Below are 11,409 nucleotides of genomic sequence, written 5' to 3'. Positions count from 1 at the left end.
CCCACTTTGTTATTTCTGGCAAGACAACTCTGAAAAAGACCCATGATCTTTTGACAGCGGCAATGGTTGTATCTAACAACAAAGGTCCTGATGAATGATTGTGACGTCACAATAAAGATAATTGTTTTTGACGTCATGATTTTACCTCTCCCTTTTCCATCTAGTATGCAACGAAAAAGAGCGGTGCCATCCGATTGTAAATCCATGACGTCAAAAACAAATAAAGGTATTGTGACGTCACAATCAATCGTTGTTAGATACAACCATTGCCGCTCTCAAAAGATCATGGGTCTTTTTCAGAGTTGTTTTGCCAGAAATAACAAAGTGGGCGTGATGAAGGAAGAGATGGATGCGTACGAGAAAGTACGACGTGCAATGGTTACAGAGGAAGTAACAAAAAAGAAAGGCGGTGTGGCCTTTGATCTTACCTTCGTTTCAGAGGAAACCCCAAAGATGGCTCCACCCAGATTGCTTGAGAACAACAAAAAGGAAGACTTTGAAAAATGGAGAGGTAGGTAGAATAGGTGTACATGTCAAACATTTATTTTATTTTTTTCCCATACACTATTTTTCGCTATATTCCTTGGGCTTGAGGTTTCCAGTCAAAATACTTTATTTTATTAATTAACAGAATCTAAGAAAAAAGCCCAGATCGAGAAGCAGGAGCGGGCACAGCAGAACAGAGAGGAAGCCCGTATCCAGAAAGAGATTGAAGTGGCTCACAAGGAGATGGAGAGGCTCGAGAAATATGTCAACATCATGGCTGAATAAATTGGATCTGAACTCTTTTCATAAATGGATAAATTTATGTTAATTATTATTTTGAAGCTTGTGATTGAAAAGTTTTGGGACCAAAGAGGGGACACCCGAGCTCTTTATCTGCTCTGTAATTGTTTGCTTTTAATTCTAGTATTTCAATTTTCGACTTATTTTTTTCCCTGTGGAATCTTTCTTTTCGCAATGTGGGGCCTTGGAGACAGAGCTAAGGCTAGCTTTGCGAAACAAAATTTAACCATACCAAAATGTTCACGTCTTTCGGAACTTTGGCTCTATAAATACTCATTCCGTCAGGAATCAGGAATGGGTATTACGTTGGAACACCCATCCCGTCAGTGATCAGGGATGGGGGTTCCTCGTCAAAAACTTCTAAATTGTAAATGAATCATCCGTTTAGAGATGTCCAAAAGCTCCGTTGTCCTCTCTTTTCAAAATTCTATTATTCCAATGATTAATAAATTGATTGCAAGTCCTGTATATTTGTGTTTTCTTTCTTTTTCCTTTTCGATGCTGGAACAGGATTCTGTTATTTTTAAAGAACGAATGTAATGAATGGGAATTAACATAATCATTTTTTATTGCTTATAAACTTTAAAGTATCTGTCAAAAATTGAGGTTTTTATAATTTAAAAATTCTGCAGCATTGAACTTTTAAACGCATGCATGATAATTTGATTGCTTATCGGTGATTAACATATTGAAAATATAATGAATATCGAAATCATTAAGTGAAAGAAAGAGAAAACAAAATGCGTTTGTGAAACACTGATGCCCTCGTATGGCATCATAGCGAAGGTTGAACTTTTTCAAATGCAAATCAAATATGTTGGTGCCCAAATTGAAAGTAAGGCCTTCTCACAAGAAATACAATTATGAAATATGAAAGTCGTAGCACCACCTGTTCAAAAGGTATTCCAAAGATAAAGTTTTTTTAAAAAAAGGTCAAACTCCTAGATCAAGGTCAAAGTTGTTTGTTTCTAAAGAAAGGTCTTGTCTCAAGGATTACACATTTGAAGTATGAAAACCCTAGCTTTAACAGTTCAAAAGGTATGACCAAGGTTAACGTTTTTTTTAAATTATGTCAAACTCCAAGGTCAAGGTGAAAGGGTCAAAGTTGTTGATAAAACCCTAGTAAAGGTCTTGTGACAAGGAATACATATGTGAAGTATGAAAGTCATAGCCTAAGTTATTCTGAAGTTTTTGGCAAGGTGGTTAAAGTTTTTGCTGACAGACAGAAGGACGGACACGGCAAAACCTACAAATATCCCCCCCCCCCCCCCGAAACTTCGTTTACCGGGGCATGAAAAAAATTAAGCTACAGGTAACTAAACATGAAACAAATGCAGGTAAATACACAACACTGAAAAAGGCTTTGACGAATCAAACAAAATATATTTACAATTTAAAAATACCAAAACGCATACTGAAAAAAAGGTGAAAAGAAATTATCGCACAAAATTTTGTAGCAGAGTCCCTGGCATCAATCTTTGAATTTGATTAGTTTCATTGTCCATTATTAATAATCTCACATTAATGGATTGGTATACAATTCAATTTTACAGAATTTAAACTTGAACTGAAAACATAGAGATGACAAACAGTATTCAAGCTTAAAAAGTCCATTCAAACAGTACAAATCAGAGGCAGAGCAAACACGGATCTCTAAAACATGAGAGATCGGATCAGTTGCCATCGAGGAGTGAGCATCCCATTCCAACCAGAGCAAGTACGTGCGTATCGAATCAACTGAGAGACATAACTCTCATATGCAAAGTGTGAAGAATATGTTGCTAAACAAGTAAGGAAAGTTAACGATTTAAATGTTGAAGTCATCACGTTTATCATAAAGCTATACACTTGGATTACTATAACGTTTTTTCTATAGTAGAATATGAAACGAAACAGATATATTTCCATTTCTTCTCTGTGATAACTCTTTAAAAGTTAGCGGAGTTGATTTCTTGATAATTTTACCGGAATGTAAATTAGGCAGGTCGATAGGTCAGGAGCAAAGGAGGCCTAATATGCATGCAAATTTCGTACGCATCTGTTTCTGTATCTGACGCTAAGGCGGCCGAATATGCATGTAAATCTCGTGCTACTGCCTTTGTGTTTGACGTCAGTGGGCGAGGACTATTGAAACTGGCATGGAAGTCCTCGTGTAATTTAAATATATGTCTACATTTTTAAAGTCTAAATCTACAATTCTATTTCGCAATGACATGGAAATATAAGGAATCACTGCCTAGTTCGTATAGTATGCCAGAGTCATCAACGATAGTGGGAAATATGGGATAAATTATGCATAACGGGCTTCGCCCATTATGCAAAGTATCCCATGTTTCCCACTATCGTTGATGCCCAGGCATACTATACTAACTAGACTATGATTTCTTAAGTGCCATACTCTGTGTGCTTTTATTTTAATCTCGCTGAGATGAATTGAGTCAACACATGAATGGGAGTAACTTTTGTCAATTGATAATACATCATTGATATACGGTGGTAATTATATGAAGGCCAAAGCATTTTTTTCATGTATACAATTCTGAATGAATCTTGCTCTATATAAATACAAAAATTGGTTTGCTGATAACGGGGCGTAATCGGTACCCATGGGAGGTCCGACATGCAGATTATTGGAAGGCTCGATCTCCAATCAGGTATTGTCAATCAGAAACCCAAGCATATCTTTAATATCATAACAGTGTACTTGTTGAGCAATCAGATACTAGTATTTTTAAATGTGCTCCCAAATTTCTACGAATTCTGGGATGTAAGACTGTAGTTTCGGGGTTGTGTGGTTAATGCAGTATTCAAACAAACATAGGTACACGTAACTGCAACAAAATGTAGCAGAGTTAAAACAAAATAACCAGCACGAACACGGGTTGCCATTCCACGCCGATACTCATGGCAATAAAGCAACCAGGTGTAACGAATGCAAAGAGCATTAACCCCGGTGCTGATATCGTAGATATTATCGAAAATGGCGAATGCCATTTACGATTCGTGTTCAGCTTTAAGCAAACACTTGTGTATGTATAAACATATCAATTTTTTGATTAAAAGAAAATACAGCAAGACATCTTTGTACCTGAATTTTTAATTTAGATTTACCCTACAACCACAACCCCTTCGTTACAATGAGCATGATAACCTTTGACGCCATGACAGACGGAATGTTCATCCAATCCACGCAGAGTCGTATAAAGATGACGTACATATGGGTCATAATGCGCATTCATCCATCGCGCACCACTCAGGGTCAACTGTTTGTCTGTTACGAATCTGTTTATCTCGAACGAACATCTACAACGAAAAGTGAACAACTTTCTACAACAATTTTTTGTACATAACTTTAATAAATCTTTAAAACAGCGACAAAAAGGCGCGGTTACAATGAAGAAAATAGAAAGGAGAGAAGACTGCAATCTTTACCTGCCTTGCCATGTTGTCAAAGACTTGTATATAAATCCATAACACTAAAGTTCTGCAGTTACTTTCTAACGGCCCTGAAAATTTGTCTACTCAAAAGTATAATACCTACCAGACAACAGGGAAAGTAAACCTTGACAGTGTTGTCGATAGCGAAAATAACTTACCTGCTCTGACAATTTTGTCCCACATAGCCACTGAGATTGCTGCCATCAACTGGAGACGCCTGCTTATATAGCAAGAAGTAGTAGGTGTGATTCTTGCCTGCTGAGGGCATCGGTCCTATATATGGCAGAACAATCTGTCCATTTTGAATGTTGCCGTCTGGGATATTGGTAACCATCCAGTGAACAACTGGTGCATGGCTAGCAGATACATCGGGATCAAGGCAAATAAGTGTGTAAGTGTCGGCTGCAAGCATTATGGTAATCATGATCAGAATGAAAAGGAAATTCTCTGTTTTAAAACTAAACTTTATATATCCATGCCCTTTCTCCGTAAATTTGCATTTTACTTATAGAACAATCTAAAAGTTTATAAAGAAAGATACAATTATATACATGTACATGAAATTTACTTTCTTACTAATTTTGGATTGCGCTAATACCCCGGCTTTTGTGAAACTGATAGACGGAACAGCCGCGGTGCGAACGTCAGCAGTATTTACATATGTGGTGGCTGTCGAATTCAAGGTGATTGTTTTCGCTCTAGAAATGGATTATAGAGAAAGGTAAGATATTATGAGAGAATATTGCTAATGAGAATTCTTCTACAAATGACACACAATTTATAATACTATTACAATCAGGGACTCGTTCTTGCAAAGAAGTTCAGAAACGTATAGGTTAAAGGTCGTGTCCATTGAACATGTGCAATCATGAAATATGAAAAGTATACATATATGCAAACATTCAACATTAGTCTGGAAGAAAATGACTAATATTTTACTAATGACGCAATAAAGTCTTACAGGTAACATAAAAGTATACGTTTCCTTAATAAAAATCAAGAAAATTGATTGAATTTCAAAACTCACGTTTGAGTATATGATGAACAGCAAGAATCAAAAGTTATGTCAGATGGATTGAAGGTAACAGACAAAGAGACGTTCAATTCCGTGGCCTTTGGAATAAATGGACGGTTGTGTTTCAGCAGTACTAAAAGTCATAGGTGAGATCTTTTTTTTAAAAAATAAATTTTCACAAGATGGTTGATAAATGGCTCAATGTAGTCTTTGTTAAAGATAAATCAATTTTGGCAAAAATAACGTCAAACTTCTTTATCACGAACTCAATAGACCCAAGAAAAAACGAGATATCCGTAGTTTCAATATTCCCAAATAACATCGGGATATCCATGGTATTTGATATATCGGTAATCGAAATTAAGGATATTTTTAAAAATTATTTTCGATTTGTTAAAATTATTCAATATCAAAAAAAAATTACCTTCCGTCTCAAAATATGGACATAAATCGGCAATGTGTAGATCCATTAAAGCCTGAATGGCATAGGGATCCCGTACCACATTTATCCAGTTCAAAGCAACTGGACCTGTCCAATATACATCAAAGCAAACTATCAATCTGAACATATATTGACAAGTATAGAATCAGCGATTTATTGAATTCTATGAAAGAAAGAAACGTATGCGTGAATAAACTCCATAAAAAACCTGTCAATCCAAGAGCAGTAACAACAGCCCCCAGGTCCGACGTTTGTTGTAGCGTTTGCTTTGTAGAATCTGAGATGGTGATAGCGTTAGATTGTTTATACACAATGAAAGCAAATGGATTAGGCTCCGTTTGTGGTGGGATCGGATGTAAATATGGTTTTATTGTCTAAAACAGATACATATTGTAGGTTCTTTATATATTTATATATTTAAGGACAGACGAGACGTTCCTTAATAATAGATAAATTTTTCTAAGAGTTTGTCATTGAAGTATTGCTACTTAAACATGTTTACTTACAAAAAATTGAATATTATACATTTCTAATATTATTTGATTTTCTTATATAATCCTTTGATGAAGAAAAATAATTTTCCAATTTCAAATATTTAAGTGTTTGGATTTTTTAGAAATGTTCAGAAACTGGTTTAGAAATCACAATGTTATTAAAATTTTGAATATTTTTCATACATTACGAAGATATACAAAACAGATTTTGAGGAACGTCTCGTCTAACCTTAACCTAACGTCAGAAAATGTTGTCTTTCCCTGTTGTAAGATTTTAATTGTAAAAAAAAGTCCGCTATCATGCTTTTGAAAATTAATGAAATAAAACATGTAAAATGAAAAGAAAATTATTAAATATGATACACATCTAATATTATTTGATTTATCAATACAATCGTTGAAACGTAAATATGATGAAACCATCATTTTTTATGTATGTCAAAGTGTTAACACGTTTTAAAAAAATAATTACTAGTATGATCATCAAAAGATTTACTAACTTCAGACTTACTTGCCCAGACGAAACTACACCTTGTGCAATATTGACAAATATTCCGTGAACATACATATTTCCAACATCATAAATAACAAGGGTGTCAAATTCACTCTTTGCAGAATGCCACTGAACTTTTGGAAATAAATGTACATCATAGGATTTATAAACTCCATCACCGGGTTTAACTTCAAGATAATTGCCATTCCATACTCTGATCTTCGACCCACACGTTGAATATGACCCTAAAAATCAATGCAGATGTATTTAAATAAAAGTATTTCTCATGTTTAGGATATCAACTATGTATTTTATAACTTTATAGCTTGAAAAATACCTAAGAAATTTATACCAAGTCTTTATTAGATAGCTATTGAATTCTATTGAATACATTAAAGACAAAAGTTACTTTTTCAAAGCTGTCTTTTAAAAAAATGATGTTCAAAAGGAAAAAAAAAGTTTTGTATTCATGGTACATAAGTATAAGTTGTCCGTTATATTAATTATATGTATACCAAATGACTGATTATAAAACATAACATTGACCCAGATTTGCTTATGCTTCATCCAGGTCCTTAAAACATAGAATGGGATGTCACTACTTATTATGTGTATCGATAAATGTTCCTCTTTACCTTCTCCATATGTGTAAGTAATGTTGATTGTTCGGTCAAGTTTGGTAAGGTCCAATCTAAGACGGCTTGCAATGCTATCGACTGAATCCTCTCTAGCGTTAGTGCAGTTGAATGACGTCGAGCTTCCTTTTGGGCACACAGACTTGTAAGGTGCACCGAACCAGTACGTGGAGGTGTTTGTTGCTGCCCTCTTGATGTATTGGATACATGGTTTTTCTGTGATTTTAGTGACATCTGTCGAGCAGGTAGACACATCGGGTTCTGTTACAGAGAAATTTGGAGTTACATGTCATTTTCAAACCCATCCAAACCCATCCAGAGAACCATTGAAATTTTGATTTCCAAAAAAACAGAGGTCACATACATTTAAAATCGTATTTGTCTCTGCAATTATTTAACTTTTGCTTAACCTGTTTTTTACACTATTCAATACGTCTTTCAATACCAAGAAATGTAAGAATTATCATAAGTAGTAAAACCGTTATGTAAGGAGATAAAATATTTTATCATTGGTCATTAATATTTTGCTTATCGAAATATTTAAATCATGATCAGTAAGTGAAAGTAAACTTAAGCTTGAATAAATCTTTTAATTAACTAATTTAATTACGTGGACAGTGGTTCCCAACAGCAAAACGGTCACAGCTGAGCTTGGATGGCCAATTAAATCCATAAAACGAAAAAAGAAATGAACATTCAGCAAAAGACTTCACACATTCCGTGGTACATGGCGGCAAAATTTGTGTCGTCTGCTCATTACATTTAGGGAAGTAGACACTGCACAGGAATGGAAGTAAAGACTGACTGCAGAACGAGGTTATCAATGGCAGAAACTGATTGAATTCGATCTCAGCGTGTGAAAAATCCAAATGTCCGAGAACATTCGGAAACACCGTGGAATTGTAAGACCCTGGTCCCTTTGAACAATTGTCATTTAACAATTTTACACATTGATTTGCTGTCAATGTTAGAATCTGATTGGAAATTATTAAGAAGACGAAAAATGAAAACTGATTTGCATTCCACATGGTACCCATATACCAATTCTAGTTATTGTACTGCCAGTGCGCTTATCAGTTAATCCTTCAAGTGCTATCTAGTATCAGTGGCATAATTTGGCTTAGTTTAATGTCGAACTGTTGAAACCAAATGTTAGTTGACAATTCCACTCACTAATTGAGATTAAAATTTTCACATGTATTCCTTAAATAAAAATTGAGGATACATTTTTCAAACCTTTTCGTCACAATTTTCTCAGGAAATTTGATTTTTTATACACTGAAAAAAAAAAAAAAACTAGTGGAAGTAACAAAGAAGACTAGTAAATTGACAGTCCATACAATCACTACCTCAAAAGTAGAATTACTAGATAACATTAGTAAATCTACAATTAATTAGTAACTTTCACTATAGGTATCTTCTTTACCCAATACTATTTTTAACTTGGAAAAATATTTGAAATTCTCACACAAGTTAAATCAACTAAGTCAGTCTACTAGGTATTTCTTTCAGTGTATGGCTTTAAAAAAATGGCAAGGTCGTCAGGAAACTTCTCTTTTTGTATTTTTATTATTAGAAAGCTTAAATAAATAAAATAAATATGAGAAATTTAAACAATATTTATAAAACGTTGTAAACTTTCTTCTCCGAGCAATGTTAATTTTCATTTTGATATAAGGAAATATTTCTGAAAACAATCTTCGAAATATCATATTTATTTATTCTCCAAATATTCAATGACATAAATAATTTTTTCCTTTAAAAAAAAATTATTTTTTTGATAATTTTAATTTTCAAGGAATAATAATGAAAAAAAAAATTTTTTGGATAATTTCAAGGTAGTATTTTCAATTTTTAAAGATATTACCGATTTGTTGAATTAATAAAAAATAAATAAGTTCAGTGTAAATTCATTGCAAAATCAATCTTTACAAGAAAATCTAAAAACTCTGTAAAAGTAAATGAAGGAAAGAAAACGATGCTGAAATACAAATGGTAAAATGGTTTGACGAAGTTTCAGCCACGTTTTCTGAGCATCGAAAAATCCACTTGGAGTACCTAAGGTAAGTAAGTACAGATAATTCACCCAGATGATTAGGTTTCCTATCATAAGATATAATGCAACATTTCTGATATTTTTCAGGGGATAAATGGTCATTCTTCTTAATTTCATCAAGAGTATTGTTTGATAATATATTTGTAAAATTTCGCAGACTTTTAGTATCGCGCTATATAAAGCAATGAGAGAATTTGAGTACACATAGATAAGATAGACGCACATTGAAACATGTCCTGCAGAGCAAGCTATGAAAAATATGTCATTGTGAAATCGTTTTCCCTCACATTTCTTATAATGGGAAGGCAGATAAGTATAGTCTTTGGTCAAATAAAACCCACGAAAAACAAATAAGATCATCACTAACATTGGAATATCTGCAGTCATAAAGAAACCTTTCCGCATATTGTCGCTTGTTTCTGTGTCTTTTGGAACCAAAAACTCTAAAAGAATAAAAATTGCTACAGAGGGAAGGAAGGAAACGAGGCCGAATATTCCAACTATAACACTTTTGACGTAGTTTCTTGGTTGTACACCATCCACGCTTTCTTCGGGTTCTCCCTGAACTGAATTATTTTCCTTTCTTTCTGATCCTGCATGAACTGCGGGGAATGTTTGTGAAATTAGAGCAAAACAAAAGATGAAATATATTAGATGCAATTGCAAATTCAGCCCAGTTGTTGGTTTTAGGATATCTCTAAATATCGTTGAATTCCAGTAGCATAAAATGACGTCTGGGATGTCTGTTTTATTTGTTAAAGATTTATGCAGATGGTTTTCTCCCGTATAGTGACTAGTATACATCCACAAAATAGCGTTCGTTAGCATTGTTATGGAAAAACAGTAGTTGAGTTTTAGGTTATTTTGAAATTTACATCCAGACAGAAAAATCAAAGCCAACGTTTGAACAAAACAAAACAGAATTTCAAGGCATCTTTGAATTGCTGTACAAATATAGTGATAGTCCAGAAAATATTCCAAACAATCAATATCCACCACGAAATTTAACCCTTGGCTTATAATTATTGCAACTGTGAAGCCCATCAAAAACATTTTGATAACTTCTGCACCAGGGTCGAATTCTGGTACTGATGATTGCAAATAAACATACGGTTTCCGTTTTAAAAGAATAATCAAAACCGACCACACGATGATAGACAGCACAAAAACGCTACCGATACTGAACTGAATGATGAGATACGACTTGGCGTCTATATTTCCCGTTAAATAATTTGGTTTACCAAAAACTTCGACGACTGGTAATAGAAAAGCTATGCAACTGGTCGAAGCGAGAAGACAAAATAAACGTCCGTCGCTTCTCTCACGTTCATGGCGTCTTACTGGTTTTTCAATACTTCCTAAGGTTAAAATGGCTCCAATCACTTTCTTTACATGTTTGCAAACACCCATTTTTCTTCTTTAATATTTATCCAAAGTTTAAAACAAATAATTTGGTACAGAATCATAAAAATTTAAAATATTTCCGTCCAGAATATAAAATATCTCCCTATTTTTGGGAAGTTATTACATGTCATTTCTGATATTGTCAAAAATAAGGAAATCATGCAGCAAGAAAAACAGGAGAAATAGCAAACGAAAGTTTCTGGATATGATAACAATACACCAAGCTATTTTTAACAAATGATAAGGTACAGGAATGAGGAAACCAGAAACACGTGGAGATAAGGAACTGTATTCAAGCTCAAAAGTCCATAAAACAATACCAATATAGGAGCAGAGAAAACACGGACCTCCAAAACATCAGAGATGGTATCAGATACTATGGAGGAGTGAGTATCCCCTTTCGACCGGTCACACCCGCCGTGTGTTTCTTGTCATGATCGGAAAATAATGAACAATCCGTCGTCAATTCAGAGTATAAATAATGGACTAACAATAAGTATGAAAAAACGTCAGTCAGCACTTGACTCAATGGTAAGATGAACTTGCTGACAGGGTCATTGTATCAAGAAAGACTAAAAAAAATAGCAAACGGTAGTCTTAAAGAGCATACATGTACATGTATTTCTAGACATGTAATCAATATTAA

General features: G+C 34.1%; 2 protein-coding genes across 2 annotated transcripts; one reads left to right on the top strand and one right to left on the bottom strand.

Moving 5' to 3' along the window:
* The first annotated feature begins 251 nt into the window (after positions 1 to 251).
* Positions 252 to 1,248, top strand: LOC134238033 (uncharacterized). The gene is made up of 2 exons (XM_062720170.1): positions 252 to 511; positions 632 to 1,248. The coding sequence occupies exons 1-2, from the start codon at positions 286 to 288 to the stop codon at positions 769 to 771; spliced, it is 366 nt and encodes a 121-aa protein (XP_062576154.1). The 5' UTR covers positions 252 to 285; the 3' UTR covers positions 772 to 1,248.
* A 2,537-nt stretch (positions 1,249 to 3,785) lies between these two features.
* Positions 3,786 to 8,436, bottom strand: LOC134238031 (uncharacterized). The gene is made up of 9 exons (XM_062720168.1): positions 7,914 to 8,436; positions 7,304 to 7,564; positions 6,687 to 6,913; positions 5,890 to 6,055; positions 5,664 to 5,768; positions 5,252 to 5,372; positions 4,801 to 4,922; positions 4,383 to 4,626; positions 3,786 to 4,089 (listed from the first exon to the last, which is right to left on the bottom strand). Exons 1-9 carry the CDS (start codon positions 8,338 to 8,340, stop codon positions 3,894 to 3,896), a joined length of 1,869 nt encoding a protein of 622 aa, XP_062576152.1. The 5' UTR covers positions 8,341 to 8,436; the 3' UTR covers positions 3,786 to 3,893.
* Positions 8,437 to 11,409: the final 2,973 nt, after the last annotated feature.

The sequence above is a fragment of the Saccostrea cucullata genome, unplaced genomic scaffold (genome assembly GCF_032062105.1).
Source record: "Saccostrea cucullata isolate Sc308-1 unplaced genomic scaffold, CSIRO_AGI_Scuc_v1 ctg40, whole genome shotgun sequence".
Taxonomy (NCBI): Eukaryota; Metazoa; Mollusca; class Bivalvia; order Ostreida; family Ostreidae; genus Saccostrea; species Saccostrea cuccullata.
The sequence above is the reverse complement of the archived record's forward strand: the minus strand, read 5'-3'. Positions and strand labels throughout refer to the sequence as shown.

Coding starts and splice junctions, on each gene's coding strand:
- LOC134238033 (XM_062720170.1), top strand. CDS start 286: ATGGGTCTTTTTCAGAGTTGTTTTGCCAGAAATAACAAAGTGGGCGTG. Junction 512..631: donor AGACTTTGAAAAATGGAGAG/GTAGGTAGAATA, acceptor ATTAATTAACAG/AATCTAAGAAAAAAGCCCAG.
- LOC134238031 (XM_062720168.1), bottom strand. CDS start 8,340: ATGGGTACCATGTGGAATGCAAATCAGTTTTCATTTTTCGTCTTCTTA. Junction 5,769..5,889: donor TACTGCTCTTGGATTGACAG/GTTTTTTATGGA, acceptor TATATTGGACAG/GTCCAGTTGCTTTGAACTGG. Junction 4,923..5,251: donor TGTTCATCATATACTCAAAC/GTGAGTTTTGAA, acceptor ATCCATTTCTAG/AGCGAAAACAATCACCTTGA.